This window comes from Branchiostoma lanceolatum, chromosome 6, assembly GCF_035083965.1.
Source record: "Branchiostoma lanceolatum isolate klBraLanc5 chromosome 6, klBraLanc5.hap2, whole genome shotgun sequence".
NCBI lineage: Eukaryota > Metazoa > Chordata > Leptocardii > Amphioxiformes > Branchiostomatidae > Branchiostoma > Branchiostoma lanceolatum.
In genome coordinates, this window is record NC_089727.1 from 9,206,947 (window position 1) to 9,228,535 (window position 21,589).

At 42.3% G+C, this 21,589-nt stretch overlaps 3 protein-coding genes across 3 annotated transcripts; all 3 read left to right on the forward strand.

Moving 5' to 3' along the window:
* The first annotated feature begins 3,924 nt into the window (after positions 1–3,924).
* Positions 3,925–8,170, forward strand: LOC136436451 (UDP-glucuronosyltransferase 2C1-like). Its single transcript, XM_066430443.1, has 4 exons — positions 3,925–4,545; positions 4,687–4,906; positions 5,231–5,450; positions 6,801–8,170. Exons 1-4 carry the CDS (start codon positions 4,246–4,248, stop codon positions 7,081–7,083), a joined length of 1,023 nt encoding a protein of 340 aa, XP_066286540.1. The 5' UTR covers positions 3,925–4,245; the 3' UTR covers positions 7,084–8,170.
* Positions 8,171–8,763: 593 nt separating this feature from the next.
* On the forward strand, positions 8,764–13,497 carry LOC136436450 (UDP-glucuronosyltransferase 2C1-like). Its single transcript, XM_066430442.1, has 4 exons — positions 8,764–9,797; positions 9,927–10,146; positions 10,349–10,568; positions 10,762–13,497. The coding sequence occupies exons 1-4, from the start codon at positions 8,931–8,933 to the stop codon at positions 11,042–11,044; spliced, it is 1,590 nt and encodes a 529-aa protein (XP_066286539.1). The 5' UTR covers positions 8,764–8,930; the 3' UTR covers positions 11,045–13,497.
* Positions 13,498–14,349: 852 nt separating this feature from the next.
* LOC136436453 (UDP-glucuronosyltransferase 2C1-like) lies at positions 14,350–21,517 on the forward strand. The gene is made up of 5 exons (XM_066430445.1): positions 14,350–14,655; positions 18,244–19,209; positions 19,344–19,563; positions 19,890–20,109; positions 20,436–21,517. Exons 2-5 carry the CDS (start codon positions 18,340–18,342, stop codon positions 20,716–20,718), a joined length of 1,593 nt encoding a protein of 530 aa, XP_066286542.1. The 5' UTR covers positions 14,350–14,655; positions 18,244–18,339; the 3' UTR covers positions 20,719–21,517.
* Positions 21,518–21,589: the final 72 nt, after the last annotated feature.

Here is a 21,589-nt window from a genome sequence, read left to right on the forward strand (position 1 = left end):
CTGGGCTCTAAAGGTAAAAGCACCTGAATTTATAATAATTTCAGTTACCCGTTAGACAATTCTCTCTTCAAGTTTCCCACCGTTGTCTGTGCTCTCTTGATTACGTCACACTTTGATGGTTCCAAGGATCCAAAGTATGAAGTTTCTTTGATCTGAACTAAAGATAGTCTTACCTTCACGGGAACCTGTTCCCCATGATAAGGGACAGATTCTAAACACGTACGTGTAGCTCAGATCATGTGGGTCAAATAGCAACCACTGGCCATTGAGAGTCCCCTTGTATGACTTGAGGTCGTGGACCACAGTATTTCGCCTGTAGGGATTTACATGGTTAAGGACCCCAAAGTAAGAAGCTTCGACGCTTCAAAATTTATAGTAAGGTGCACAATCAAGGTGCAAGATTTTGATATGGTTGACTTCAGGGTTCAATCTACAAATTATGTGAAAACTAGCTTCAATTAATTTGCCGTCTCGTTCTCTTTTAAAAGCCACTTTGATATGACCCCCAGCGGAGGTCATCATACTGCAGCCGACGCACAGTAGTTGGGCGGTAGCATATTCAGGCGCGAATCCAAGCCGACCGAACAATCATCGTAATCCAACTCGTACACACTCAAAACTGACGTATTCTTCTACTATTCACCACAGTTTCCGCCTCGCTAACGTGCAAAGGAGAAACACTACGGCCTTTTCAAGCAATGTGACGCACTACTTTATACCCGAACTACTATTGTCCACGACCACGGGGGTCGCCCCTTAATACAGTGTTCTGCGACCTTGAACATTTTGCCAACTGCTGTTAATTTTGGTTTTGCACTCCTATGTCCGTTCTAATTCTCCGCACTTCTGTCAACAGACGTGCACGTGAAGTTCTTCTCTCCTGGTGTTGCTGGGTTACTGACTTTTCTGGTGTGACTGGTAAGATTTGCTTCATTATTCTTCTTCATTGCTAAATCTGCGAAATGGACTTATTATTTTCAATTTTTCACGTTTGCAGGTTTATGTTATCCGGTGGGTTTGGTCGAGAAGAACTATAACAGAAAGGTGTTCGATTTTGAAAGGTTTGTCTCATGGAAAAAATTAGATAGTTTACTTGACTTATGTTGTGTATGTTAAGTGGCGCATTGAAGAATGCAGCAGCAGCAAATTGTTGATAGTCTCACCTTAACGCAAACTTACCCCCAGGATATAAGGAAGACATTCTAAGCACGTATGTGAGGCTCGGATCAGTGACTTTGGCAGTAGTGTGATATTTGACACACTCATTGACCAATGACTGTCCCCGAGTCTGACATACGCGATATTTTTTTCCACATGTTATCTTCTTCTCATTTATAGCACTCTTCTCGCTCTCCGCACACCTGGGGACAAACATGGAGTACGAACTTAACTTAATGCCTTAAAAGCCAATCCTCTCTCCAAGCCTGCTAATGTCGGACCTGCGTGCTTGTTTACGACACAGTTGCGAAGGTACCCAGGCTCCAAAGTAGGAGTGTCACCCGAAGGGTCACTGAACGGTCTCTGAGCCGTGAAGAAACAGGGCGTGTGGGAAGGTGTATGTTTTCCTGAACTCCCTTTACCTTACCCGATCACGCTCCTTCACAGCGTCTTATTCGACCGGATACGCAAGAATCTTTAGAATAACGCAAACAATCTTTGTGACATCGACTTTCGTAAGGACTTATACAACTTTACATGTAAACAAACAATTGGATACAAAAGACTTAACCTACGTTCAAGTATACGGATACCTATTTCGACATGAAATTGATTATACAAACTTCTTATCCTTATAGCAATTATAAGGTCCCCTCTCAGCACCTGTAGCTGGGACGAGCCAACCTGTGTTACGCAAACTCCGATGTTCGCGACCTGGTAACGGAAATTACATTCATTACTGTAATGTCTATTTGTTCGGGGAGGTGATTCACAACTTATAGCAAACACTTCCTATTTGTTTCTTTTAAAAGACAGAAAAGTTTTAAGTCGTCATAAAAACGACAGTTTGGCACCTTATATGTGGCATATCTTAACGTCAGGAACGTCTTACTTCAAACAGTAACGGAACTTACCGTCAGGCGACAGGCATAAACCACCTTGCACAGCGTGCAAGAACAGTGACAGGAGCGATCTGACGTGATTTGTCGGAGGGCCTAGGTAGCTGGATTCGACAATTAACCGGTCGTTCTCTGAACTGAATTGTTACGTTCTCGGCTGTTTTTTAAATTTTGCATGTCTCCGCAGGCGACAGCGGTTTTTTTATGACTCTTTAGGCCACCCATTGCCATGCCTTCAAGTCAAAACCCATAAGTAATTTTGTGGTGCATTTTTTGTGAAACATGATACGTGTTGTGAGAAAATGAAGAAAGCATCGATGGTACCCGTAATTTGGCTAATATCAGGTCGTAAAGGCTGGCGACAGCAATTTGTACATTCAAATGAGAACGAGCGTACTTAAGGTAATACTGCCCATACACACAAAGCTACATGTTCACCATTTGCACATATAAACTAAACGCACTTCTAACAACAGCAATTATACTTACCAAGGCATTAATTGTAATATATATTTCCTATTTAACTTGTAAACTATTATGCACTGTGCATAACACAAACATGTCAATTGATAGACTCAAATTAATATATGATGTAACTTTATACAGATAATAGATTTAAGAACTCTATAAAAACACCGCTCTCTACACTCTTTATAGAAACCATTGCATATTCGGCGAAGGTATGCGTTCGTGGAACTCTAGTTTCTATAGTTTTTGTCTACATTAAGAATGCCACAATTAAAAGAGCAGACCCAAACCGTTAGGGTTATTGAAGGTTAGGCTTATAAAGTCCATTACGTCGCCACACTCACGTCGACTAATCTGTGTAATTGTACCAAACCAGCTGCTAATTTTAGCTTGGTGTGTTGGGAGCGTGAAGCCTGCTGGTCACGTTACTATGGCCCCATGAAAATTTGTTTTACATGTAAATCATTAACCTAACGTTAGATAGAGGTCAAAAAGACTTATTATCTTCATGAAAAATTGAGATCTTTTCATTGAGATATTGTTTTGAGCGTGTTTGTTTGTACTTGTGTGTGTGTTTGCGTGTGTGTTTGTGTGTGCGTCCGGGTGCTTGTAGTCAGCATACCTCAAGAACGTCTGGATGGATTATAAAGATATTTGGTATATGGATAGGTGTTGGGAGAAAAAAGGTCAAGGTCGATTTATTACGTGGATAGCTTAAGTGTTACTTGATATAATGAAATGTTAATCATGCAAATCAGAATCTAATTTGAATAATTAATGGCAAATGTTATAAAAACACTCCATGCAATACTACGACAGTTCAGAAATGCAACATATGTAGCTGAGAAATAAAGGGACATTGATGGATACAAAATATGCAAATGAATAAGTAATTTGCATAATTAATGAGAAAATACTGTAATTCCACATTGGTAGATTTCATACTTGGCATTTTGAAGTCATGTGACAGTGAACATGGTTGGATATAAATTATGCAAATTAGGGCCTAATTTGCATAATGCCTATTTCATGGAGATATGAGGTCTCCGAACTCTTGTTACACTTGCACTGAATGATCACGGTTTTAACCTTTCATCACTCCTAAAAGCAGTCCACAGAGTTTGGAGAGAATCAAGCGCCACAACATGGGAATCGTCCTAAAGCTTCGATGTTTCGACATTCTGTTAGTTTTCCTGGGATTTCTGATCAGACACAGGAGCAGCGCAGAGAAGGTTCTGTTTGTACCTGCGCCAGTAGGCAACAGCCACTGGATGGCTCTGGCCAAAATAGGCCGCGCTTTGGTGGACAAAGGTCATATCGTCACTGTGGTTGTTTCTGGCGACATCGTAGAAAACAGCGGGCAGAGTGGCCTGACTTTCACTTTGAGGCAGTCCAAGACCAGGGAACCCAGGCAAGGCTCGAGGAAATACAAGACCAAGCGTTTTCATTGGCTGGAGAATTGTCTCTCTTTAAATCAATACATGTAAAAGCATTCATCTCGTTGACCGAATGGTGCAAACGACACTGTTCCCTTCTTCTGGGTGACAGTAACCTGGTTGATCGGCTGAGGACATCCCAGCACAGTGTTGTCATTTCTGACCCCTTCTTTCCCTGCGGCGCTATCCTCTCGGCCCATCTAGACATCCGGGTCCCTCACATCGCCGTTACCCGTGGGGATCGATACTTCCTTGACGTAAAAGCTACCGGTGTACCGCTGCCTATGTCGTACGTGCCTTTTGTATTTACAGATTTAACCGATAATATGACGTTTGTACAAAGACTTCTGAACGCCCTATTGTCTACTTTTATACCTGTGATGGCACAAAGGTCTACGAACAGCATGTATGACGAATTGGTCCGTACGTACATCGGCGAGGAAGAAACTATTCAGAGCGTGACGTCACGCACGGACCTGTGGCTTTATCAAACCGATAATGTGCTGGATTATCCTCGTCCCAGCATGCCCAACACGGTTCAGGTTGGGGGACTGAATGTCCGTGTGGCCGCCCCCCTTACTGAGGTGAGTTCTTACACTACTGACGAGTAGCGAAAAGAAACTGTTACAGTAGAAAATAAAAGCTCGGTTCAAATGTAAACTCGACATTTGTGCTTGTCGATTGATATGACGAAAATTCGCCACGAGTGATTCATATTTCCACAGGACATGGAAGCGTTTGTCCAGAGCGCTGGAGACGATGGAATGATTGTGGTCAGTTTCGGGTCGATGGTCAAGACGATGTCCACGGGGAGGAAAGAAGTCTTCGCGGCAGCCTTCGCCCGACTCCGACAGAAGGTGGTGTGGCGGTACGTGGGAGAGAAGCCGACCGGTCTGGGCAACAACACCAAACTACTGGCCTGGCTGCCTCAGAATGACCTACTGGGTAAGATGATCATCATAAACTCTCATCATAATAGGGGGGGGGGGGGGGAATCAAAGTAATGATGGGGATACAGCAGTAAATATAGGGCTTCTTTGTATCACTTGAAAATCGCTATATCTTAGACAAGAACACTAAGCATTGTTTGGATTCTTTGTCTGTTATTATATTTTGCTCAGGGTTTCGTCTCTCTCTTTCTCTCTCTTTATATTATACATATATACAGAGATATATTTGTTCTCTTTGTCTCTGTATAAATGAATAGACAGATCTAGAAAGAGAAAGAGAGAACATGACAGATGACTTTCGTTGCTGTGTTTGTTGTAGCCCACCCAAAGACTCGAGCTTTCATTACTCACGCCGGGTCGAACGGACTGTACGAGGCCCTGCACCACGGCGTGCCCATGGTCTGTCTGCCGCTGTTCTCGGATCAGCCCGGCAACGCGGCTCGGGTCCAAGCCAGGGGACTGGGGGTGAAGTTGGACTTCAGCACGGTCACCGTCGAGCAGCTTCACTGGGCCATTCTTCATGTTGTCACAAACAACAGGTACTGCTGATGTCTTGTGCGTGTACAGGATCTGGTAGACATCAAATCATCTTTATAAAGTTGCATGTTTGAAATATGGCGTACAAGAGTTTGAGTACAAATTTCATGACGGCAGAGTTTTACACACACACACACGCACACACACACACACACGCGCACACACACACACACACACACACACACACACACAAATATACATATATATGTATACAGAAAGAGGGGGGGAGACAAAGCCTTCCAGGTTCAAGTTATGAATATCTTGATATTTATCTCCATGAAAAATGGAGATATAGTTTTGGGTGTGTCTGTGTGTCTGTCTGTCTGTTTGTCTGTCTGTTTGTCTGTTTGTGTTTCCGGACCACTGTAGTCAGCATAACTCTAGAACCTCTTGATGGATTACGATAATATTTGGTATGCGGGCAGGTGTTATGAAGCCGAAATTCAAGGTCAATTTTGGGCCCCCTGGTATGTGACCTTGGTACTGCAGCAGAAATTCAATTTTTGTATCTCTTGACCTGGACGTGCTATGGTCTTGCTTTTTGGCGGCAGATAGCTTGTGGTGTAGTGAAGACGTGGTGTGGGTTTGGGCCCCCTAGCAGCTTGCTCTGGAACTGCAGGGGCGTTATCGTGAAAATCTTCGAAGGAGAATAACTGAACAAAGAAACGATGGATTTCCATGATATTTAGTATACAGATAGCTTAGACAGAGATGTGCACAATGAAGTGCAAATTATGATAATTGTGACCATATTTGCATAGCTAATGAGTAAAACCTATATTTGCAGTGTTTTCCATTATCAGACTCAAATACATGTAACGTATGTAGTTTATGGAAAGTGGAGCATCAACAGATACTAATTATGCAAATAAATTCCTAATTTGCATAATCAATGCAAAACACCATATCTCATCTAATTGGAATATTATAGGACTGTCAATATGATATTTAGTATGCAGATAGCTTGGATAGAGATATACACAATGAAGTGCAAATTATGCCAATTGGGACTTAATTTGCATAGCTAATGAGGACAACCTATATTTGCAGTGTTTTCAATTATCAGACTCAAATACATGTAACATATGTAGTTTAGGGAAAGTGGAGCATCAACAGATACCAATTATGCAAATAAATTCCGAATTTGCATAATTAATGCAAAAACACCATAATTCATCTAATTGGAAGATTATAGGACTGTCAATATTGCAACATGTGTAAGTTAGATAAAGGTGTTTATGACCAAGCATATATTATGCAAATGTGTAAGTCATTTGCATGAATAAAATTGTTCATGGAGATATGAGGCCGTGGAACTCTTGTTTTGGTCTGTTTTATATCCTACTTCACAGCTACCAGGAGACCGCAACCCGCCTTTCCCGCCTGCACCGTGACCAGCCCCAGTCACCCATGGAGCGGGCCGTCTGGTGGATAGAATACGTCATCAAACATGGCCGACTGCCCCATCTCCGCGCACGCGCCGTGGAGCTGTCGTGGTACCAGTACTACCTGCTGGACGTGGCTGTGTTCCTGTTTGGCGTCTGTTCAGCTGTCCTGGGTACCGTGTGGTACAGCTGTTCGTTCTTCTGTAGGAAGATTTGCTGTAAAAGTGGCGGCAAGCTGAAGTCTCATTAGACACTTAGGTACATCTGGAATTATGCAAATAACTCTAGGTGATAAGATGGCTTATCATCCGTGACATAATCCGTTTTCCGTTTGAATACATATATAGTGACATAGCAGGGTGACCTCTGGTACTTTATTATAGTGATTCGACGCAGTTATTCTTTCTTCAAAATCTGAAGGTATGCAGAAAAATGATCATTAAACATTATTTCATCAGGAGGAAGGTTTTAGATTTGAGCGTACGTCCCTGTCATATCATTTTGTGGTCCGTTGTCAAGCTGTTTATTACACATGGTAACAATGTATCTGATTCACAACGTGGCATGGTAGACACTTAGATACACGTGAAAGTATGCAGAAGCGGTAAGTGATAAGATGACTTATAAACCATGAGATAATTATTTTTCTATATACGCAGCAAATAGACACGTAGTGGCACAGCAGGGCAACCTTTGGCACATTATGAAATAGTGATTCAACGCAGTTTTTCTTCTTTCAAAATCTGAATATACTAGTATGCAGAAAATTGATCATCGTTGTTATTTAATCAGGAGGAAGATTTTGTATATGATCGTATGTCCTTGTAATATCATTTTGCGGTATATTAAACAAGCTGTTTATCATAAATAAGGATGAGCAGTCAAGTAAAATGCCATTTTTGTCATGGAAAATGGGATAAGACATCAAAGCACATGTTAGGGTGAAATATAGAATGTTTAATGAGTAGGAGGGCACAAATATCCTTTTCACATTTAAAATATGTATTAGAATAATAATTGCAATAGACTTTTTATTACGTAAAGTGACAGATAATGTTATGTTATGTGACACAAGCTGATCATAAGTGAGTATAGTGTTATCTATTAACTTTATCCATCCATTTAGCCATCTTAATATGGATGCTAGCTTTTATCAAACAACGTTAGCTTATTTCAAGTAAAACAAAGTTATTGATGTCATGATGCATTGTCTATTAGCATAATCTATCCATTTAACTTTCTTTTTATAGATGCTAGCTTTAGCAAACCACGTGCACGTTAGAGTATTTCATATAACACAAATGTCTTCATGTTATGATGTGTTATCTAACAGTTATATCTATCTGTATCTGTATCTGTATCTATATAGCCGGTATAACCGCCATTAGGCGTAACACACCAGCTCAATCATAGTCTATCCATGCAACCTTCATGTAGATGCTAGCTTTTTCAAACAACGTTGGATTATTTCATGTAAGACAAATTTATTCAAATAAAAGAAATTATGATGTATTGGTGTTATTTGGTGCAACTTATTGGCTAATTTCTAAGTTGTGGTTGTACAGGCTGTGCAATTAGCCTAACGCTACATGATTTAAGAAATTTTGTTCTGCCCCAAGAACAACAGTTTTGGTTATGATTTGTCTTTACAAATCTGATAGTACGACAAGGCTTAGACTAGTTTTACGGCATACTACTGTTTGGACATCACTGGCCTCTTATTCAGTCTTAATGCCATGGTCACATTTATGCCGGTGCCCGTAGTGCGTGGAGCTAGCTCCATGGAGGTAAAAAAAAATCTGTAGAGGTCAATTTTTTCTTGAAGGTGATATGAACCATATACATACATGCATTCATAGTGCGCCATGGAGGTAGAACAAAAATCTGCCGCTGGATTGCACTAATTGCCTCCATGGAGGTGATAAGTACAGACCGTTCTCCTTGCATGTTGGAAAATTTGTTTAACAAGTTAATCATTACCTAACGTTAGATAGAGGTCAAATAGACTTAGTCACTTGCACTGAATGATCACGGTTTTAACCTTTGATCACTCCTAAAAACAGTCCACAGAGTTTGGAAAGAATCAAGCGCCACAACATGGGAATCGTCCTAAAGATTCGATGTTTCGCCATTCTGCTAGTTTTCCTGGGATTTCTGATCAGACACAGGAGCAGCGCAGAGAAGGTTTTGTTCGTACCTCCGCCAGTAGGCAACAGCCACTGGATGAATCAGGCCAAAATAGGCCTCGCTTTGGTGGACAAAGGTCATATCGTGTCTGTGGTTGTTTCAGGGGACATTGTAGAAAAACGGCGGGCAGAGTGGCCAGACTTCCAGTTTGAGGCATTCCACGACCAGGGAACCCAGGCAAGGCTCAAGGAAATACAAGCCCAGGCGGTTTCCGCGGCTGGAGAATTGTCTCTCTTCAAAACAGCAGAGGTATTCTCTATGTCCCAAGTAATAAAGGAATACTGTACCCTGTTATTGGGTGACAGTAACCTGGTGGATAGGCTGAGGACATCCCGGTACAGTGTTGTCATTTCTGACCCCATCTTTCCTTGCGGCGCTATCCTCTCAGCCTATCTAGACATCCGGGTGCCCCACATCACCGTTTGGCGTCTAGATTCTTTCGCCATTGACGTAAAAGCTACCGGTGTACCGCTCCCTCTGTCGTACGTGCCACATATTCTCACAGACTTTACCGATGATATGACATTTGTACAACGACTTCAGAACGTTGTCCTGTCTATTTCTGTTCAAATTATATCACGAATGTTAGCACGTATCATGTATGACGAACTGGTCCGTACGTACGTCGGCGAGGAAGAAAGTATAGAGACAGTGACGTCACGTACAGACTTGTGGCTTTATCGAACAGACAATGTGCTGGATTTTCCTCGTCCAAGCATGCCCAACATAGTTCAGGTTGGGGGACTGAATGTCCAAGTGGTCAACCCCCTTACTGAGGTGAGTTCTTATACTACTCACGAGTAGCGAACAGAAACTGTCGGCAATAAAGCTCTGTTCAAACGTAAACTTGACATTGGTGGACGTCGATTGATCTAAAGAAATTCACTATGAATAATATTTCGACAGGACATAGAAGCGTTTGTCCAGAACTCTGTAGACGATGGAGTGATTGTGGTCAGTTTCGGGGCGATGGGCAAGACGATGTCGAAGGAGAGGCGAGAAGTCTTCGCGTCAGCCTTCGCCCGACTCCGACAGAAGGTGGTGTGGCGGTACGTGGGAGAGAAGCCGACCGGTCTGGGCAACAACACCAAACTACTGGCCTGGCTTCCTCAGAACGACCTACTGGGTAAGATTCTCATTATAAGACAAGTAAAACATAGGGAAGTAGAAAATGGGGAATCAAGGTAATGATTTCAATACATAGGTAGTACATGTACTAATATAGGGCTTCCTTGTATCACTTGAAAATCACTATCTAAGACAAGAACATTAACGGGATTCCGTGTCTGTTATATGACAGATGATTTTCCTTACTGTATTTGTTGTAGCCCACCCTAAGACCCGAGCTTTCATTACTCACGCTGGGTCGAACGGACTGTACGAAGCCCTGCACCACGGCGTGCCCATGGTCTGTCTGCCGCTGTTCTCGGATCAGCCCGCCAACGCTGCCCGGGTGGTGGCCAGGGGACTGGGGGTGAGGTTGGACTTCAGCACGGTCACCGCCGAACAGTTGTACCTGTCCATTCTTCATGTTGTCACCATCAACAGGTACTGATGGTGTCGTTTGCATCATATAGGATTTGGTACACATCAAGCCATCCTTACAGTGTACTTTTTTAGATATGGCATGGAAGAGTTTCACTTCAAAATTGATGATAGTACAGTTTCACACACACAAAACACGAGCACATAAAACCATTCTTCATAGTCATTTTGGTCCGATATATATTCTACTTCACAGCTACCAGGAGACCGCAGCCCGCCTGTCCCGCCTTCACCGTGACCAACCCCAGTCACCCATGGAGCGGGCCGTCTGGTGGATAGAACACGTCATCAAACATGGCCGACTGCCACATCTCCGCGCACGCGCCGTGGAGTTGCCGTGGTACCAGTACTACCTGCTGGACGTGGCTGTGTTCCTGTTGGCCGTCTGTTCAGCTGTCTTGGGTACCGTGTGGTACAGCTGTTCGTTCTTCTGTAGGAAGTTTTGCTGTAAAAGTGGCGGCAAGCTGAAGTCTCAGTAGACACCTAGATACATCTGAAAGTATGCAAATGATTTTAGGTGATAAGATGACTTATTGACCGTAAGTTATCCGTTTTCTGTTTTAACATGTGGCATAGCAGGGTGACCTTCGGCACTTTATGATATAGTGATTCAACGCAGTTATTCTTTCTTCAAAATCTGAAGATATGCAAAACATTGATCATGACACATTGTTATTTCATCAAGGGAACGGTTTTAAATTTCAGCGTATGTCCTTGTAATATCGTTTCGTGGTCCGTTGTCAAGCTGTTTATCATAAATGAGGATGAACAGTCAAGTAAAATGCCATTTTTGTCATAGGAAATAGGATAAGACATTAAAGCACATGTTGGGGGTGAAAGATCACATATTTCCTGAGTAGGAGAGCACAAATATCCTTTTAACATTTCAAATATGTATGATAATTGCAAATGACTGTTTTATCACGTAAAGTAACAGGTAAGGTAATGTTGTGTTATGTGACAGAAACTGATAATTGATTATAAATGAGTATAGTGTTATCTGTTATCATGATCCATCCATTTAACCATCTTAATATGGATGCTAGCTTTTATCAAACAACGTTAGATTATTTCAAGTAAAACAAAATCATTGATGTTATGATGCGTTACCTATTATCATATTCTATCCTAAAGCTACTTATATCTCCAATAGAAAATCGCTACTATTGACTACAAAAGAGATATTAAGTTTCTGCATTGATTATGCTAATCAGGCCCTCATTAGCATAACCCACATTCCCCTCATGTCGTCGAAAAAACAACAACTCTATAATCTCTAGATCATAGAGTAAACAGCACAAAGAATACAAAATAGCAGCCAATATTCATCACTACTGATACAAAACGTTTGCGTTATAGTTTGACTCAATTCGCCATGGTCGAAACAACTGACAGATACCTTCGCTGGGCCACGAATCGAGTCTGTAAACAACAATTAAGTCACTAAAATGTCTAACACCGCTGATAATTTGTGATGAAGAACCGAAGGTCTAACCAATATAGCGTTGGTAATTGCGCAAATAGTCGGCAAACATGGTAAAAGGATGATGAAAATGTCAGTTGTCAACCGTGGATCATAATTCTATATACAGTGGTGACCTGTCTTAAAGATATTTCTTTTACATCGAATTGGGGGCATTTGAAGATGAAGTGTACTTTATTTCCCACCTAAATCACTGCACACCAGCTGTATCATAAAACAGGAGTTTTTTGACCTTACTTCCTTTATTTCTAAGTGGTGTGCTCTAATTCTTCTTGAAGCGGATGTGAAGAAATGTTAAGGTGTCTCAGACGTAGTCGTAGTCATTTACTCTATGGACCGAAACATCTAAGTCTTCTGAAAGAAACATCGAAACACCTACCTCGTTTTCTGCCAAACAACTGTGTCTGGGTGATTTGACGGGAAGGCACTGTCCCACACCATCCCAGTGACATTCCTCGGGGGCAGGTGAAGAGATTGGCCGTGTCCATCGTTAGTCCAGCTACGCTGATGCCTGTGTACTCAGGAGCAACAGGTCACAGGCACGGAAGATACCGTCATGGAACTAACATAGACTTCTCAGTGGTAAAATCCCAAAATACAGAGGACAGTCATGAGGTCACTCCCAGAGACTAATAGTTGTAATCAGTCTCCTCCTTCAGAAGAAGGTTTCTAAGTCCCGCCTATACAACAAAATATGGCTAATATGACCAAAGTTCATAATCATGATTTGGCAAAGACTATGGACATTTAATTAATATCAATTTCTGTGCACAATCTAATTTGTCAAAACCGTCACACCAAAAACGTCACCTCGCCACCTGTGCAGCTCATATCCGACCAGGTCGCTTTCCCACGGCCCTGTAGCAACAGATATGATGAGAAATCTCTTTTCCTCCTGCAGCTGACAGGTGACCTTGATCTTCTAGATCTTGACAGGATACTAAGAAACACTCCTTTGTTGGAGCACGGACTATGGCACAGTGGCACGCTTTAAGGTCAGACATCATTCATTAAACAGTTCCCCTTGTCAGCCATATCCATCGGAAGTATCTTTGGTTGGCGGCGTTTGCTTTCTATCAGATTAAACCAATCACCTCGGCCCATTGCCAATTGTCGGCGTATGCATAATTTGTAGCGGTGACCAGGGAACAGTATCTGAGGTGCCTTTTGAATGGGTCAAGGTGACACCATGGTTCACCTTGACCCCATGGTTCGTAAGACATTCTCAGATGATTCTGGGAGGGGGAAAGAAAGTAAACCCTCATCTCACAGGACCTTACAGCTGCATGATAGCCTCAATCGGGGAAGTTCCGTTTGATAAGATAGTGGGAGGAAATAATGGTGTAAAGTGTTCTGCTGGACAACAGAACGAAACCAACAGGAATGTGAGACGGAATTTGTGAAGTGCACGATGATCCCTTTAACAAATTTGCTCGAAATAAAAACAAATCTGAGTTTCTGTCAATGGATGGACACTATTGCAAACTAATATTTCTGCGGTCGTCATCTATAAACGAACACAATAACACCAAATATGACCGTTTCGAAAATTAGACAAGGTTATGTTTTGGGTGGCGTTTGTATGTGTGTATGTGTGTAGAAGACCAGTATAACTCGAGAAGGCCTGGGTGGATTGTCTTGGTATTTGGTATGTGGGTAGGCCTTGATGAGACCTGAAAATTATTAGATTTTGGGCCCCCAAGCGGCTTGTTACGGTACTGCGGCGGAACTTCCTATTTTGATAGTGAACATGCCATGCTCCTGATTTTTTAGTTGTAGATAGCTCTTGGGCCAACGAGAAAGTGGTTTAGGTTTGCCTACTGTTCTAATTTTTCGAAGACCAATAGAAGACTTCATTCTCGCACGGGGGTGGTGGATGTTTTTGACAAATTTATTTCGGAAGGGGATGACTAGGCAAAAGTCAATTTTTGAGTGGAAGTGTTTATGAACTGCTCCATTTGAACTGAAGTTGCCGCCAAAACACACCATTCTCGCACAGGGGGTTACTTTTTTTATATTCAATTTCGGACTGGGGTGATTTTAGGCAAAAGTCCATTTTTACTTGTCCATTTGACATGGGCATGTCACTGGAAGAGTCCATTGTCGCAGGGGGTGGATTAAAAAAACAATTTCGGACTGGGTGATTATGCAAAAGTCATTTTAGTGCAAGTGTTTTTTAACTAGTCCATTTGACTAGAGGTGCCGACGGAAGAGTTCATTCTCGAATGGGCATCATACTGCAGCCGACACACAGTAGTCGGGCGGGAGCATATTCAGGCGCGAATCCAAGCCGACCGAACAATCATCGTAATCCAACTCGTACACACTAAAAACTGACGTATTCCTCTACCATTCACCACAGTTTCCGCCTCGCTAACGTGCACAGGAGAAAAACTACGGCCTTTTCAAGCAATGTGACGCACTACTTCATACCCGAACTACTTAATACTGTGTTCTGCGACCTTGAACATTTTGCCAACTGCTGTTAATTTTGGTTTTGCACTGCTATGTCCGTTCTATTCTCCGCACTTCTGTCAACAGACGTGCACGTGAAGTTCTTCTCTCGATCCTGGTGTTGCTGGTTTACTGACTTTTCTGGAGTGACTGGTAAGAATTGCTTCATTCTTCTTCTTCTTCGCCTTAATGCATTGCTAAATCTGTGATATGGACGATTTTCACGCTTGCAGGTTTGTTATCCGGTGGGTTTGGTCGAGAAGAACTATAACAAAAAGGTGTTCGATTTTGAAAGGTCTGTCTAATGGAAAAAATTACATAGTTTACTTGACTTTTAAGTGGCACATTGAAGAATGCAGCAGCAGCAACAAATAGTTGATAGTCTCACCTTAATGTAAACTTACCCCCAGTATATAAGGAAGAAATTCTAAGCACGTATGTTAGGCTAGGCTCGGATCAGTGACTTTGGCAGTGACATTGGCAGTGATGTGATATTTGACAAACTCTTTGATCAATGACTGTCCCCGAGTCTGACATACGCGATATTTGTTTCCACATGTTATCTTCTTCTCATTTATAGCACTCTTCTTGCTCTCCGCACACCTGGGGACAAACATCGAGTAACTTATCCGATCACGCTCCTTCACAGCGCCCACTTAACCCTATCTAAACTGGGCTTTTTGGGGATATCTGGGACTGGGGTGGGGGTGTGTGGTTGTGGCTCATTCGGTATTTGACCTCAATGGTAACTACGTTGACGTCAAAATGATCCGCCACCTTGGATCGGCCATTTTTAAATTTTAGATTATTTCTTTTTCCACTTTTGACCCCAAAACACCTTGAAAATAGACTAGAAACGTTCATCTGAATGATTCCGGTAAAGAAAATACCAGATAGCGACGACTTTGAAGGCGAAAAAGGTATGTTGAAACCTAGAATAGTGATATGGTCCGCCATCTTGGATTTTGACCGATTACGTTATCAAATTAGCATAAATTTTGAATATCAAATCATAAAAATTACATCGAATTATATATGATGTTATACATGTAGGAAACCTAGTGTGGTTGAGCAAAAAAACCTAAGAAATATCATTGTTTTAAAAAAATTAGTGATTTTTGCAAAAAAGGCCTGTCAGAAACCGGTTGCCATGGCGACACGAAAAATGATACACTTAAATCATTATCACAACATTCTTGGCAACTAAAATTTAGGAAAAGTCACCGATTTTGGTAGTCTTAGCTTACTTCGTTTGGCAGTAATACGATGTCAAAGTTGGCGCGGGCACTTTTAGCCACCCCCCCCCCCCCAGTCTAGATAGGGTTAAGTTACCCGTCTTATTCGACCGGATACGTGAGAATGTTTAGAGTAACGCAAACAATATTTTTCACAAAAATACAGCAGCTCTTGAGAACGCAATGGCAGACTTGAGGCGCGACCATTCCCACACCTGAGCAAGTATTCCCGCAGGTGTTTCCACATCAGAAAACCTAGAAAACAAAGCTGTTAAGGTCGCATGCCAGGTACGACCTATAACAACAGTTTACACCTGCCGAACGCCTGATAGGGCTGAGACCCACAAAGTAAGACCCTTAAAACTAAATTAAAAATTTCCCAGTGTGTTTAGTTAACACTTTCCTTGTAAAAACCTATTCAACTTGATAAACAAACTGAAAGGCAAGGAGCTAATTACTAAAAGCACGATGAGTGAAATGAGGACAATTAGCAACATTTTTTCAAACGTTAGAATCGAACGATGTCAGCCTCGCTACATATCAGGCGACGCAATGCTTAAAGGAGAGAAATATTGCAAGAGATAGAAACTACGCAAATCCGATTTTTCACAGAGGTCCATCGATAGACTACAAGAAGTCATACATCAACTACCAAGTGACATCTTGACAATTATCCTTGGTGATTTCAATTTCGACCTCTTTTAAGCTCCCTATCCTAAACAATTCTATCTGTAATGAGACAGCTGCAGTTCGGCTTCAGTCAACAAGTTCAGTCAACAAGGCAGCTCCCACCACTTACAATAGTACTCTTCTAGATCACGTTTACGTCCGTGGACATGTACAAGACAGTATCAGAGTTACTGTTATGGACACATACTACAAGTATACAGACCACGACATGGTCTGTGTTACCTTGATGATGTAACAACAAACTGCTACTCAAGGTAATACTGCCCATACACACAAAGCTACATTTTTGACATGTTCACCCTTGGCACGTATAATTTAAACGCACTTCTAACAACAGCAATCATACTCTCCAAGGCATTAATTGTAATATACATTTCCTATCTAACTTGTAAACTATTATGCACTCTGCATAACACACATGTCAATTGATAGACTCAATTAATGTATAATGTATTTTCATAAACATAATAGATTTAAGAACTCTATAAAAACAGTTTTTGTAGAAACCATTGCTTATTCGGCGAAGGTATGCGTTCGTGGAACTCATACCTTTCTATAGTTTTTGTCTACATTAATAATACTACAATCAAAAGAGCAGACCCAACCCGTTAGGTGTATTGAACGGCAGGTTTTTAAAGTTCATAACGTCGCCACACTCACGTCGACTAATCTGTGTAATTGAACCAAATCAGCAAAAGAGGCTAGAAAACGATGTATCCGAATCGAATGCCAGGCTTTCTTCTAGCCAAAAATCGGCTGCTAAATCGGCTGCTAAAACCGGCTGTCAAACCAGCTGCTAATCTTAGCTTGGTGTGCTGGGAGCGTGAAGCCTGCTGGTCACGTTACTATGGCCCTATGGAAGCATGAGAATTCTCGGCATGTTAGCCGTGATTGGTCCAAAAGCAACCATCATACGGACTACCAATCGTATATTGGCTTGTATGTTGGAAAATTTGTTTTACAAGTACAGTGTAAATCATTGACCTAACGTTAGATAGAGGTCAAAAAGACTTATTATCTCCATGAAAAACGGAGGTTTTTTCATGGAGATATTTTTTGAGAGTGTTTGTTTGTTTGTGTGTTTGCGTATGAGTTTGTGTGTGTGTCCGGATTCTTGCAGTCAGCATAACTCAAGAACGTCTGGATGGATTGCAAGATATTTGGTATGTGGGTAGGTGTTGGGAGAACAAATGTCAAGGTCGATTTTGGGCTCCCTGGTTTGTGACACTGGAACTGCATTGGCGTTTTTGTCAAAAGCTTCCATGGAGAATAACTGAACAAAGGAACGACAGATTTCCGTGTTATTTAATATGCAGGTAGCTTGGACAGAGATGTACAGAATGAAGTAATGAGGAAAATCTATGTTTCCATTCTAGGCACCTGGTAAAGTTTCGAAAGTGGGCTAAGTATTCCCCAGGGGCCCCACAGCTAGTGGTCAAACCACAAAGGGATATACAACCAAACCTGTATACTTGTTTTTATTACGTGGATAGCTTAAAGTGTTACTTGATATAATGACATGTTAATCATGCAAATCAGAATCTAATTTGCATAATTGATTGGGAATGTTATCAACTCACTCCATGCAATGATACGACAGTTCAGAAATTCAACATATGTAACTGAGAAATAAAGGGACATTGATAGATAAAATTTATGCAAATGAATACCTCATTTGCATAATTAATGAGAAAATACTGTAATTCCATATTGGTAGATAACTGGAATTTCATACTTGTGGCCTTTTGAAGTCATGTGACAGTGAACATGGTTGGATATAGATTATGCAAATTAATTTGCGTGATGTATATTTCAGAACTCTTCTTACACTTGCACTGAATGATCACGGTTTTAACCTTTGATCACTCCTGAAAGCAGTCCACAGAGTTTGGAAAGAATCAAGCGCCTCAACATGGGAATCGTCCTGAAGCTTCGATGTTTCGCCATTCTGCTAGTTTTCCTGGGATTTCTGATCAGACACAAGAGCAGCGCAGAGAAGGTTCTGTTGGTACCTGCGCCATATGGCGAAAGCCACTGGATGGCTCTGGCCAAAATTGGCCGCGCTTTGGTGGACAAAGGTCATCTCATCACTGTGGTTGTTTCAGAGGACATTGTAGGAAAACGGCGGGCAGCGTGGCCTGATTTTCACTTTGAGGCATTACAAGACCAGGGAACCTACGCAAGGCTCAAGGAAGTACAAGACCAAGCGTTTTCATTGGCTGGAGAATCGTCTCTCTCAATGCATGTAAAAATATTAATCTCGTTGACCGAATTGTCCAAACAACACTGTTCCCTGCTTCTGGGTGACAGTAACCTGGTTGATCGGCTGAGGACATCCCAGCACAGTGTTGTCATTTCTGACCCCTTCTTTCCCTGCGCCGCTATCCTCTCAGCCCATCTAGACACCCGGGTCCCTCACATCGCCGTTACCCGTGGGGATCGATACTTCCTTGACGTAAAAGCTACCGGCGTACCGCTGCCTCTGTCGTACGTGCCTTTTGTATTTACAGATTTAACCGATAATATGACGTTTGTACAAAGACTTCAGAACGTCGTCTTGTCTACTCTTGGACCCATGGCGTTACGTCGGGCTATCAGTAGCTCACATGACGGACTAGTCCGTACCTACATCGGCGAGGAAGAAACTATTCAAAGCGTGACGTCACGCACGGACTTGTGGCTTTATCAAACCGACAATGTGCTGGATTATCCTCGTCCCAGCATGCCCAATACGGTTCAGGTTGGGGGACTGAATGTCCGTGTGGCCGCCCCCCTTACTGAGGTGAGATCTTATACTACTCACTAGTAGTGAATAGAAACAGTAGGAAATGAAGCTCGGTTCAAATGTAAACTCAACATTTGTGCTTGTTGATTAATATGACCAAAATTCGCAACGAGTAATTCATATTTCCACAGGACATGGAAGCGTTTGTCCAGAGCTCTGGAGACGATGGAGTGATTGTGGTCAGTTTCGGGTCGATGGTCAAGACGATGTCGGCGGAGAGGCGAGAAGTCTTCGCGGCAGCCTTCGCCCGACTCCGACAGAAGGTGGTGTGGCGGTACGTGGGAGAGAAACCGACCGGTCTGGGCAACAACACCAAACTACTGGCCTGGCTTCCTCAGAACGACCTACTGGGTAAGATTCTCATTATAAGACAAGTAAAACACAGGGAAGTAGAAAATAGGGAATCAAGGTACTGATGGGAATACATGGGTAAATATAGGGCTTCCTTGTATCACTTGAAAATCACTATCTATGACAAGAACACTAAGCATTAATGGGATTCTGTGTCTGTTATTATAATTTAGTCAGATTATCGTATCTGCCTTTCTCTCTCTTTATTACACATAGAAAGAGATATATTTGTTTCTCTTTTTCTCTCTGTATAAATGGACAGATCTAGAAAGACAGAGAGAGAGAAAGAACATGACAGATGACTTTCGTTGCTATATTTGTTGTAGCCCACCCAAAGACCCGAGCTTTCGTCGCTCACGCTGGGTCGAACGGAATGTACGAGGCCCTGCACCACGGCGTGCCCATGGTCTGTCTGCCGCTGTTCGGGGATCAGCCCGCCAACGCCGCCCGGGTGGTGGCCAGGGGACTGGGGGTGAAGTTGGACTACAGCACGGTCACCACCGAACAGTTGTACCTGTCCATTCTTCATGTTGTCACCAATAGCAGGTACGGCTGATGTCGTTTGGGTGTACAGGATTATGCATACATCAAAGCACCTAGCTATAGTCCCCCATGAAAAGGTACTGATGGTGTCGTTTGCATCATATAGGATTTGGTACTCATCAAACCATCCTAACAGTGTACTTTTTTAGATGTGGCGTGGAAGAGTTTCAGTTCAAAATTGATGATAGTACAGTTTCACACAGACACACACACACACACACACACACACACACACACACACACACACACACACACACACACAAACCCCCACGAACACAGGAAACCATTCTGCATAGTCATTTTGGTCCGATATATTTTCTACTTCACAGCTTCCAGGAGACCGCAGCCCGTCTGTCCCGCCTGCACCGTGACCAGCCCCAGTCACCCATGGAGCGGGCCGTCTGGTGGATAGAACACGTCATCAAACATGGCCGACTGCCCCATCTCCGCGCACGCGCCGTGGAGCTGCCGTGGTACCAGTACTACCTGCTGGACGTGGCTGTGTTCCTGTTTTGCGTCTGTTCAGCTGTCCTGGGTACCGTGTTGTGCAGCTGTTCGTTCTTCTGTAGGAAGAACTGCTTTAAAAGTGGAACCAAGCTGAAGTCTCAGTAGACACTTTAGGTACATCTGGAATTATGCAAATAAGTCTTGGTGATAAGATGGCTTATTAACCGTGAGACATTCAATTTTCTGTTTGAATAAACATATAATGACATAGCAGGATATGACTTCCGGCACTTTATCATATAGTGATTCAACGCAGTTCTTTCTTCAAAATCTGAAAGATATGCAAACATTGATCATTATCTCCATGAAAAATGGAGAAATAGTTTTGGGTGTGTCTGTTTGTCTGTCTGTTTGTGTTTCCGCACCACTCCAGTCAGCATAACTCCAGAGCCTCTTGATGGATTACAATGATAATTGGTATGTGGGCGGGTGTTCAAATTCAACTGGCCGAAATTCAAGGCCGATGTTAAAGCCTATGAATACTTTCTAAATTAGGTCCAGACGTCTTAACTTATATCTAGAATGATTAAAGACTTTTAATTTTATAAACACGAGTCTATAAAACGCCTTCGAAGCGCTACCTACAATGTACACATTACCTCCTGTACGTAACGAGTAGGTTAAGGATCTATGTGGACATCATAAGTTTCCCCTTAACATCTGCTTGTATGACGTAACGGACTGTCAGAGAAGCCCTGCCGGCACTCAGTAAACATTACGATCTTTCTCCTCACATCTGCTTGGAGAATAGGTGGTTTGTCCTATTTCAGAACATGGTATTTATTTCAAATTAACTTCCATATTTTGTTTATTTCAGGAGGTAATGTTAATTTTGTTATGATGCAAAATTTCAGAAGATGGTCAACAAACATGTACTTGTTGGTGAAATACATGCGAATACCATCCATCAAATCAAGTCAGTGTGGACTAATATGTAAGAAGAACGTTACAGAAGGACACGTTTTGGAAACGCCTC